The sequence below is a fragment of the Mesocricetus auratus genome, unplaced genomic scaffold (genome assembly GCF_017639785.1).
Source record: "Mesocricetus auratus isolate SY011 unplaced genomic scaffold, BCM_Maur_2.0 Super-Scaffold_6730, whole genome shotgun sequence".
Taxonomy (NCBI): Eukaryota; Metazoa; Chordata; class Mammalia; order Rodentia; family Cricetidae; genus Mesocricetus; species Mesocricetus auratus.
In genome coordinates this window covers 93,306,778-93,318,137 of record NW_024429184.1, presented here as the reverse complement: position 1 = coordinate 93,318,137, position 11,360 = coordinate 93,306,778, and the positions used below count along the sequence as shown (strand labels likewise).

The 11,360-nt window shown below is 50.6% G+C and overlaps 1 protein-coding gene across 4 annotated transcripts in view; it reads right to left on the bottom strand.

Moving 5' to 3' along the window:
- Positions 1 to 518: 518 nt before the first annotated feature.
- Positions 519 to 11,360, bottom strand: part of Arhgef37 (Rho guanine nucleotide exchange factor 37) — a 57,713-nt gene continuing 46,871 nt past the window's right edge. For all 4 annotated transcript variants that reach the window (XM_040741745.1, XM_040741743.1, XM_040741742.1 and 1 more), the window contains 4 exons: positions 10,620 to 10,748; positions 7,107 to 7,302; positions 5,500 to 5,660; positions 519 to 3,656 (listed from right to left, as the gene is read on the bottom strand). In XM_040741745.1, coding sequence (XP_040597679.1) covers positions 3,447 to 3,656; positions 5,500 to 5,660; positions 7,107 to 7,302; positions 10,620 to 10,748 — 696 coding nt within the window. In that variant the 3' untranslated portion in view covers positions 519 to 3,446. The remainder of the gene's footprint in view (positions 3,657 to 5,499; positions 5,661 to 7,106; positions 7,303 to 10,619; positions 10,749 to 11,360) is intronic.

Sequence of the window (11,360 nt, the reverse complement as noted above, 5' to 3'; positions counted from 1 at the left end):
TCTCTCTCTCTCTCTCTCACACACACACACACACACACACACACACACACAGAGTGTTCTATCTGCATGTGTGCCTGCAAGCACCGAATCTTATTATAGATGGTTGTGAGCTGCTATGTGGTTGCTGGGAATTGAACACAGGACCTCTACAAGAGTAGTCAATGCTCTTAACCTCTGAGCCATCTCTCCAGCCCCCAACTAATGCCTCATACTGCCTCTGCCACACCCCTCCATGCCTGCATTCTGGCTTCACAGTATTTCAGTTCTGTGATCTGCTGCCGACACTAGCTTTTGCGTATGCCCTTCTGACCACCTAAGCTCAGGTGCCCACTGGGTATGAGGTCACATGCCCACACTGTGGGTTCAGAAACGACACAGCTCATCTTTATATACTCAGCATCTATGCCTATATCTTAGAGGCACCCAGGGTGTTGACACTCAAATAAACACATGAATGAACAAGGTGCCATTTTCATGTCGAGCAAGACCAGTGAATGAATGGCATACTAGCCAATGGCAAGAGTCAGAGAAAGTCCTTTATTGCCAGGAGTTCATGTCATGCTTATCACGTTAATCAAGAATCCACTCATCTCCCCTTGTATGATACAATCTCCTTGTATCATAAACTAAGTTGGATCTCATAGGGTTAACGAGTTCTGACTTCACTTTGAGGAACAAGGATACCATGTAAACTATCCTTCAACTCCTGGGAGGTTTGTTCCATTCTTAGGCAACTATTTTCGTGAGTATGCACGTGACAGCCCAAGAGTGAAATAAATAAGACACAGTGCAATGGCTCTAGGCATTGGGGGTAAAAAGGCACATTACAGAGTCCCCTGAGAAAACCCAGGCCGCACTCCATCTTCTCAGTATGCCTTCTCTCACTCTCCAGTGACTTTCTTTTTTTTGGGGGGGGGTGGGTTTCGAGACAGGGTTTCTCTGTGGCTTTGGAGGCTGTCCTGGAACTTGCTTGATAGTCCAGGCTGGTCTCGAACTCACAGAGATCCGCCTGCCTCTGCCTCCCGAGTGCTGGGATTAAAGGCGCACGCCACCAACGCCGACCATTCCAGTGACTTTCAATCTCACCCCTGGTCCGAGAAACCATAACCCACATGTACTGAACGCATTTTTATTCCCCTTCATGAGATAGCCTTGGTTCTAAGTATATTTCATTTTTCTCCCTATGCCTACAAGAACATCCAATTTTGTTCAGGTCCCCTTTAATGGCACTTAATAAATACATATTCTGGAACCCGACAGAACAGGCTGTCCTACTTCAAACTGTCTCTCACGCTTCCTGCTTCGACAGCTAGTGCAAAGCTCCTCTGGGGTACAACCTATCTTACTCTTTGCCACCTCTGTGCCCAGGTCTAGCTGTTCACCTCTGCATGTCTAGGGTCTTTAAAGCGGCTGGGTGTGAGATTCACCTGGTTACCTTCCTGAAGCCCAAGGCCATGGCCAGGTCAAAGACATCAGCTTTCTCTGGGTGGGCTCCTGGCTCGCCGCGGTTTAGAGCTACCCAGGTCATTGCAGCAAGCAGCCGTGCTAAGAACCCCCAGCCAGAGTCTCAACACACAGTGAACTGTCAGTAAAGACGTGTGGAAGCTGCAGGTACGGTTCCCGCTGTGTCACCTGTCTGTCTGGGCTTCCTGTTTTCACCAGAAGGCTGAGAAGGAAGCAGAAAGGAAAAGTAAACTGAGAACATCCGTGAGTGAACCTGAGATTGGGAAAGGGGCTGGGGAGTCCTGTGTCACACAGTCTCCGTGCTTTAACAAGCCCAGAGGAGGCACGTTACAGACCATCTGACACAGGCAGGGATGACTTTCTCAAGAGTCCTTCAGGAGCCAGAGGTAACAAGCGGGCAGGTGAGTTGGAAAGCAGATGTAGTCTTGAAAACACTGGGATAGCCACCTGTTTCACACTCTGTCTCAAGAGGGTTGGTTCCAAATCTGTCAGCTGTACAAAGATCACAGGGGATCACCCTTTTCTCTGTCTTGGGATCTTCCAATGACTCTTGGCCTAAAGCAATGGCCTAAGGACATTGCTCAGTAGTGATACACCCAACACTGCCCCAGTGGGTCTGTCATTCTGGAACAGGCTCTAGTTCTGAGGGGCTTCTGTTTCCAGATTTGAGAAATGCCTTGCTCACAAGTATGGACTTTGCTGCTTAGACTGTACTCCTGTTGTAGGCAATAGCTGTGTGTTTGTCATGGTCCCATGCAATTATGTCACCTAGTGATGTCATAACCTTGTTAGTTTGCACACTCCATGGAGTTCACAAAATCTAAAATCTCCTAACATAGTATGTCTCAAGATGTGTCTATTGTTAATCCCTACCGACTGGGCCCCGTGGTAGAACCTGCGTTTACGGGAAAGGGCGCACTGTTAGCATAGACGTAAGAGGAGAGGTGGCAACAGGACTGCTTCACTCTGCTAACCCAGGCTAGCCAACGGCTGGGCCACCCAGACACCACTAGCCATATGTGCATGGTTGTCACACTGCCTGGTTGGCACGGGCCTCTGCATCCTCAGCCTCATGCCATCCTTACTGTGACCTAGTTCTTTCTAGGTGGAAAACTGCAGTCATATCCTATGCCTAAGCCCCCACATCCACCTGACCGCAGCTCTCTGCTGCCTCCAGACCCTCAGAGGCAAACCTAGGCCACCTGGGTTCCCCTGGCTCTTCATCCAGAACTGGGAAACCAAGCTATTCCTCACCTACCCAACCCATCAGGCCAGTAGTCACCTATCTCACAGAGCTTCCACCGTGACTGAGTGTCAAGTCCCGCTGTCTCCCGGTCCAAAGAAAGCAGCAGGATACACCATCAGCCTCACACACCCCGCTGATCCAACTTCAAATTCCCCTCTTCCCTGGAACCACCTCGGGGTTTGTACACACATTCCAGAACTGTGCGTACGTCGTACCTATCCCCAGAGCCAGTAGAGAATCGCCTGGACCCACCACGGCTTCCACTTGAGCAAGATTTTCCACAGCTCCCTATCCATAGTAGTAACTCAACTCAAGGCAGCAAGAAAGAAAAGTCGACCAGTAAGCAACGGTGGCTCCTGGCAGTGCCGTGGGAAGGGCACTACCGAGGCAGGTAGCTCTCCTTCAGGGATGTCCCCAACCGTGTGCTACCCGACACACAGGCGACATTCATCCTAGACATGAGAGAGGCAAGGGGTACAGGTAGGACCAGCTTTGAGCCGAGGCAAGCCCTGGCTGATCAGTTGTGGCGCTGAGATGGCTTCTTTATGCAGACAAGAGTGATAATGCCGGGACCATCCACACCAGGCATTCTGTAAGGCCTTGTCACGACTTCCTGCTGCCTTCTCAACGCCCTCCCCTCCTCTCACCCCCATTCTGCTTTGCATCATGACTGCTAGGTCACACAACCCTGAAGCCTCTCCCTTTCCTTAGGAATGGGGGCTCCAAAGAGGACATGCTAAGAGGACAGACTCCAGCCCCAGGGAGTTGGACTTGGGGTCCTGGCCAGAAAGTTGGAAGGCACATATCCCCTGTGTCCGTTCACTTCCACCAGGCTCCATTCCGGGTTCCCCTTCTTGTCTTGAGCTTCTAGGATTGTTACAGGCTGGCCCGCCTGTAGACTCAGTTCATGCGTGCTCCTGGCCACAAAAGGGTACACTGCCACCACCTGAAACACATGGGAGTGACACGGAAATGTCAGGGTGGCAGACAGCTGAGCTTAACCCACCAAGGCTGTCATCCTATGCTCCCATCATTACACAGCACTCTAGTCTCTGTTGCGGGTCGTACACCACTTCCCAAGAACGTTCCCAGCACTGAAGACACTATGCCTGCCAGCAAGCACTGAAGACGCTACGCCTGTTAGCATTGTAGCTAATAACTCCTGGGTGGCCACCGCTGTTCTAGCACTTTTCTAGGCTTTGGTTTTTACAACAACTCCATCCCTGTAGTTTGTTTGTTTGCTTGTTTCAGAAATTAAGACTTAGAGAAGTCAAGGAACTCCTCACAGTCACAACCATCATATAACTGTAAAATCATACCTGCCTGCTTTCAGAACATGGGCCTTTGTTTGTTGTTTTTAAAACAGGGCTTCTCTGTGCAACAGCCCCTGGCTGTCCTAGAACTCACTTTGTAAACCAGACTGACCTCAAACTCTCAAAGACCTGCCTGCCTCTGCCTTCTTAGTGCTAGGATTAAAGGTGTGCTCCACCACTGCCCAGCAGAACAGGCGTACTTGAACCCCTGCAGTCAAACTGCTAGGTAGCCTCGGTGGCCTCTCCCTTCCCAGATCTAGGGAGTTGGTTTATCTGTCCAGCCCAGTTTCTAACCTAGGAATAGTGAGGTCTGCTCGACAAGGCTCCTTTTTAGGGCTAAGCATTAAACCGGAGAAAACAATAAGAAGGGAGGGCATTAATCAAACTACTGTCTACCGTCTCCATGCCTCGTTCTCATCACCTACAAGTGTCAGCAACAACATGCTACCCTCTGGGTTACCAGGGAAGCAGAATGGATGAGTGCCAGTGCAGGCTTTTTACAGCGCCTGCTGCAGAACAAGGGCCTAGTCAATGCCGCTTGCTCTGACTCTTTACTGTTAGTGTGACTGATGGCCAAGCCTGGGAGCTATAAGCATCATGGGAAGGTACCTGGGAGTCCTACAGAGAATCCAGGAATGGAGAAGGGACAGATGGACCACTGAGATCCTAGGCAGAGCTTTCTGGAGATTCCATCCAGAGCTGGATGATGGGATGATGGCAGCCACCTCACGTTCCTCGTGGGGGAGGGGTGCTGGTAGGCTGGTCAGGTCCCTAGTGGGATTCTTGGGGATTCTACGCAGTCGTTGGTGCGCTGCGTCTGGCTGATACTGAAGCAGGGAGGTGTGGTGGGAGTTATATACCTCCCCTGAAGCTGGCTCTCAGCTGCACGGTGCCGACCCAAGGCATCCCATACCTGTCCTCAGCACCTCTGGGTTCCCTCTCTTGCCCAGTCTTTCTGTCACTCATCTCTCACCTCTGTGGCTCTCCCTCGGCTGCGGGTGGCTTAGAGCAGACTCTGTGATCCTCTACAGTGGGACCTGCTTGGCTTTACTGGTCTACCCAATCCTTCCAAGCCACCCCAAGGGGCTATTTGAGGGGGCCAAGGACCCCAGCCCTGTAAAGCCAGACCCTTCAGTGCACTGGGGACTAAGTACCAGGGCTTGCACAGCCTCAGTAATCTCTCCTGCCCCAGATCTGAAGGGTGATTCTGCCCAGGACAAGCACTCTACCACTGAGCTATACCCCTGTTATACATTCTTTCCTTCCTTTTGATGCTATTCATATCCAACAATATTCATCCCTTGAAATTATACAATTCAGTAGCTTTTAGCATGCTCACCCCTGGCCAGGATAAGAACTTATCACTGGTCACAGCCTGACCTCTCAAGGAGCAGGCCCTTTAATAGTAAAAGAAAACCCAAGTCCTAGTCTAAACAGATGAGGGGGAGTAAGCCCTCAGCCCTCTCCCAGACTCACCTGGGCCGTGGTGGGGACGGTGGGGACAGAGGGTTGGGTGGGCTCTGGAGGTGGAAGCCAGTAGTCTTCATGTACGCCTGTCTGGCCTCTGAGTTCCCTCTCCCTGGGAAGGGTATGGTGGTATGGCTGAAGTTTTCCAGCTGGCACGTATCCCCGGTGTCCTAGGAAACATGCAGAAGGTTCAATGGCTGCCACTCGGTTTCCTGTCCTTTCAGTGGCGGGGAAAGTCAGTAAATGTGAGTGCCTGGCTTCCCAGCTTTAAAGGGACGGCACAAGGCCATCCGGGAACCCTGAGAGGTCCCCACCACCACCCCACTCTGTGCTCACTGCTCCTAGCTGCTGCTTGCTCACCCCGGTGACAGAGGCTCTCCACCGGGACAGCCCACAGGATGAAGTTCATCCCTGGGCCGGTGTGACAACGGTTTCTAATGGTGGCGTTACTGCTCGCGGCCCTCTAGTGGCCACACAGAGCAAGGCAGCTTCTTCCCCAGCTCTCCCGAGAACCAGGCCTGCCTTCTTTCTACTGGTGATGTCCTTCCGGGGTCCTTCTCACCAGCACCTATCCTTGCCCTGCCCAGCTGCTGTCATCACGAGTAGCCATCACTTCCTGCTTCCCAGGCGGTTGCAGTCTTCGCACCAATCTGAGGTCCGTCTGTGTCAGTCACTGCCTCTGTCTCATGCTGATGCAGCTGAGCTCAGAGAAGCCCCATGCTCGCCATGATCACCCAATTAGGAAAGCCCTGGAACTTTACTCCAAAACTACTTATATTGTTTTCCCTTACAGATGTGTTTTTTGATTGTACCACTTTCTATTTTATTTCTTTCTTAAAACTATTATTATTATTTTAGAAGAGGTCTCACTGTATAGTTCCTAAGTCTCTCTACAGAGGTAGGCTGGCCTTGAACATGGGGTCGTTCTCCTGCTTCTGACTCCCAAATGCTGGGATTATAGGTATGCACCACCATACATTGCTCTACTCTGTTCAATTTTTAAAACTGACTTGCTTTTTAAAGCTTGGCCTTATGCCGTGCAATAGTAGCAACACAATCATGAGCTGCATTTTATAATACACATAAAAGTACTTAAGTAACTATTACATCACTGTGAAGCGGCAAAACAACTATCTATAGGTCTCCCACAATAATCCTGTGCAACCCACACGTTTAGGATATGCTGCTGGCTCCCAGTACACATGACCCCCAGACATCAGTGGCACATCCCAAGGCCATGGCCAGTAGAGCTCTTACTGTCCCAGGCCTGAATCAGATTCTGAGAGTGGGGCTGGAAACCAAGCATCCCTTCTCAGCACACAGCAGTGTTCTTCTAGCTCCTTCCACGCACTGTATCACCCAAGAGCTTGTAAGTTCTCTAAGGCTTGTCTTGCTTGCACAGCTCCCAGGAACTGGATGGGAGAGACTACCCTGAATCTTACTGTGTTTCATGTACCACTCACTGTAAACTGATTGAGCTATTGCATCTGTCACTGGGCTCATCACTCCTGAATTTGCATCGCCAGAATGGCACACAAGAGCATCCATGCTTCCCTACCAGCTTCTGGCAACTGGCTTTGCCAAAGGAGATGAGGGAGTTACAGAGGCCGACATACCCCCTGTGTCCACCAGCCAGCGACTGTTGTTGCCTTTGGTATCCTTGTTTTGTAGGACGGCCACGATTTGGCCCCGTGGCAGTGTCAGGTCCAGAGTCGCGGTCCCACTGATGTTGCTTGTCACCTGGTATAGCTTCCCGGGGGCATATCTGGTCAGGAGAGCCTGAAGCTGGTACTCAGAGCCTGGGAGGAGAGGCTGAGGGAGCAGACAGACACCAGAGCTTGAGTTAAGCGTCAAGGCTAGGGGCAACATGAGCTGAGAACTAGGAACCCTGTCCAGCCCTACCTCTGTCACTAAGGGTCTATCTGGTGGGGATAACCGTGCCCTCTACTAAATGACTGACTCTCAGCTTCCAATGGCATTTTAGAAGAAACCTCCAATTAATTTAAGTGTGAATATCTGTCGTTATAGAACTGGTAGGACTGGGCCCTAAATTCTGTGCATAAGCTCAAGCTAAGTCATTTCACAGATGTCTTATCCAGGTTTCTGAACCACACCAGGTTGTGGGCTTCATGGTACACCAGGCCTAAGTCATCTGCCATCTTCAGAGGCCAATACAGGATCATACTAGGCCCTGGCACACCATTGATGAAGGACAGCTAGTTGTGACTCAGGGAATTTCCACTCCACAAGTATTGGGTACCTCCTATATACAAGGCACCAGATTACTTTTTTTGTTTGTTTGTTTTTCAAGACAGTGTTTCTCTGTGTAGTTTTGAAGCCCATCCTGGAACTCACTCTGTAGACCAGGTTGTTCTCGAACTCACAGAGATCTACCTGCCTCTGCCTCTCGAGTCCTGAGATTAATGGTGTGTGCCACTACCTCCCGGCCAGAGTATATTTTGTGCAGTGAGAACACTATGTACTGGTACAGCAAGAACATACAGCAGAGTTTTTCTCAGACAGAAATTATCATCCATCTGGGGAGAGAGATTTGGGAGTGAGGATCTCAGCTCATTCCCAAACTGCCCGGCATTTCTTTGTTTTTCTAGTCACTATTGTCAGCAAACGTATTATCAAGAAGGGCTTCAGGTCTGATTATCTCCTTTGGTAAAACCAAAGAGAACCCAGTGTGTAAACTGTATTACCATATTCTTCCCTTGTACTGTATGTGTGCTGTATGTACTCACTGCACTGGGAGTGGTTGTTTTGAGTAGGGAGCTGTTGGGTACAGCGCAGATAGACATCCATGTCCACCAGCGACATCTGGGCAAAGACCCTTGCCCTAGTGTTGATGCAGAGTCTGCATTAAGAACCAGGATGCAAACAAACAAACAAAAAACCAGGATGCACACCTTTGATCTCAGCACTTGGGAGGCAGAGGCAGGTAGATCTCTGAGTTCAGGGCCAGCCTTGGCTACGCAGTGAGATCTGTCTCAAAAGCCAGCAAAAAAAACTGCCACTAAAATCATAAAGCCAGAGATGTAAGACCTTGTGCCTTCTTTCTCAAGCCCATCCAGCCTCCACCTGTGGTAGAATATTATTTTAAGGTGTGTGACTTTTGTTTATGTTTCATTTGTTTAACTCTGTGAAGCTGTGATTCTTTGCCTGTCTGAAACACCTGATGGTCTAATAAAGACCTGAATGGTCAATAGCAAGGCAGGAGCAGGGATTGGGGGGGGGGAGCTGCCAGACAGAGAGAATAAATAGAAGGAGACTCGAGGAAAGAGGAAGATGTCAGCGGCCAGCCATCCAGCCATCCAGCTACACAGCCATCCAGCCACCCAGCCATCCAGCCATCCAGCCATCCAGCTACACAGCCATCCAGCCACCCAGCCACCCAGCCATCCAGCCACCCAGCCACCCAGCCATCCAGCCACCCAGCCGTCCAGCTACACAGCTGTCCAGCCGTCCAGCCACCCAGCCATCCAGCTACACAGCAGTCCTCGGAGTAAGAGTGAGAATTACAGAAGCAAGAGAACAGGAAAGCCCAGAAGGAAAGGTAGACAGGATAATTTAAGATAAGAAAAACTGGCTAGAAACAGGCCAAGCTAAGGCCGGGCATTCATAACTAAGAATAAGCCTCCGTGAGTGATTTACTTGGGAGCTGGGTGGTGCCCGCCCCCCCCAAAGGGCCAAAGAGCTAAAGAGTGAAAAACAACCAACATCAACCAGTTCAGAGTACAGCAGCACCTGGAAGTCCCCAGAGAAGATAGACAAAGATGACCAGGACAACCCTGTCCAGGGCCACCCTACTTCTGTTTGCTTTTTTTTTTAGTGTCTTTTTCTTTAGACTTATTTATTTATTATGTATGCAGTGTTCTGCCTGCAGGCCAGAAAAGAGCGCCAGATCTCATTACAGATGGCTGTGAGCCACCATTTGGTTGCTGGGAATTGAACTCAGGACCTCTGAAAGAAGAGCCAGGACTCTTAACTGCTGAGCCATCTCTCCAGCCCCTGACTGTAGCCAGAACGGGAAAGAATTCAGAGGTCTGTGGGGCAGGGAGGGAGGATGGGAGAGGGATGTCCCTTCCTACAAAATGCAACCCAGGGGATCAAGTGTTCCTCCTCCTCTTCCTCCTCTTCCTCCTCCTCCTCCTTCTTCTTTTTCCCCTGAGACAGGGTTTCTCTATGACTTTGGAGGCTGTCCTGGAACTAGCTCTTGTAGACCAGGCTGGCCTCGAACTCACAGAGATCCGCCTGCCTCTGCCTCCTGAGTGCTGGGATTAAAGGCGTGCGCCACCAACGCCCGGTTGTGTTTCTTCTCTTTGCTTCGTTTTCATGTGGCTTGTAATTGTTTTCTACGGTAAGGATGACTGCTGTTCCAACAAGGAAGATTCTGAGGACAAAGAGAAAGGAGTTCCTCGTGTGCATCTCCTGTCCCCTCCCTCCCGTAGCTGCAGGGTCCATGACCTCCTTGTGAGAACTCTGCTGGCATCACTGAGGCACGAGGGGGGACAGAGGGCCCCATGAGGCAGCCTTCCCTGAGTGGCTGCCCTCTGCCCGCTGCCAGTCCTGGAGACCACCTTTACTGCCCGCTCTCCTCGGCCCTGCATTTGCTTCTCTGCATCCCCGGAGCCTCTGGTCCCTTCTGGGAAGTCGTGGTGCTGGCTTGGGATTTCACATTTCATATGTGTCTAAGTGCACTTTCAGTTTTCTCAAATCCAGATGTTGCCAGATTCCTGGAGCCGCCCTCTCTTTTCACAGCTGTCTCAGACTAAGCCCTAGCTATGTAGCAAGTTCAAGGCCAGCTTGAGGTATCTATCTAAAAACAAATCTACCTAAAAAAAAAAATCAACGAAAAGTAAAATAAAATACAATAGCACAGGCTGACTAGGTATGCCTCTGTGTGTGTGTGAGTGTGTGAGTGTGTGTGTGTGTGTGTGTGTGTGTGTGTGTGTGTGTTGAGATATGGGCTTTGTTTCATCTTTTTCACAGAAAGAAAGGCAAGAAGAATAAATGTGTAACAGGGGAAAAAAATAAGAGAAAGGATGGGATGAAGCTTCACCCACTGCAGGAGAACAGCTGATGTTAGGAGAGGAGAGACACCTGAGTGGTGGGGGGACACTTACCTGAGTGGTGGGGGGTGGCAGCACCTTCTCAAAGTTCTCTTGAAAGGAACGGAGCTGGCCGCTGTTCTGGTCTAGTGTGTGCTCCAGCAGCTTCTGGAAGTCCGGCTCAGGGATATGGTGGTGAGGCAGCTGGGTGAGAAGATACTGTCAGCAGAGTCTCTGCAGGGAAAGGGACCAAGGGTTGCCAGGACACCCACCCTCTAGTCCCAGGCATCTGCCTGCTATGTTTCTCTGCATTCTGTCCCTCTTTCTGTTAAGAGAACATCTCTCCATGGGGGTGGAGTACCTCGACCATCATGACATCAGGCATCCCTTTCCCTAAGTTACTGTGATTAGATCAAGGGAGAGTCAGGCCCCTTCTGTCAGATGCAGTGTGTGAAGGGAGGCTCAGGACATGGGTTCCTCTTCCTTCGATTCTGAGGGGTAAGGTACAGGCTTAGAGCCTTCCCTATCTTCCACCCTACAGAAACAAAGCCTACCTGAAAACCAATCCGGACAGAGAGGAAAACAGACAGGAGATGGGGAGAAAGGCAGTGTCCTGACATTACAGGTTTACAAGGCTGGGCTTGAGCCCTGGCCCCTCCTGGGATCAGGTCACTCTGTTCTCTATGCTCCAGCTACTTTGGTCTGGCTTATATTGCTTTTAACCCAGGGAGTTCTGAGCTCTCCCATGAGGTCCCCACCCTGTTAAGGCTCTCCCACACCCCCATCAGACAGCTCAAGAGTGAGACCCCACAGCCA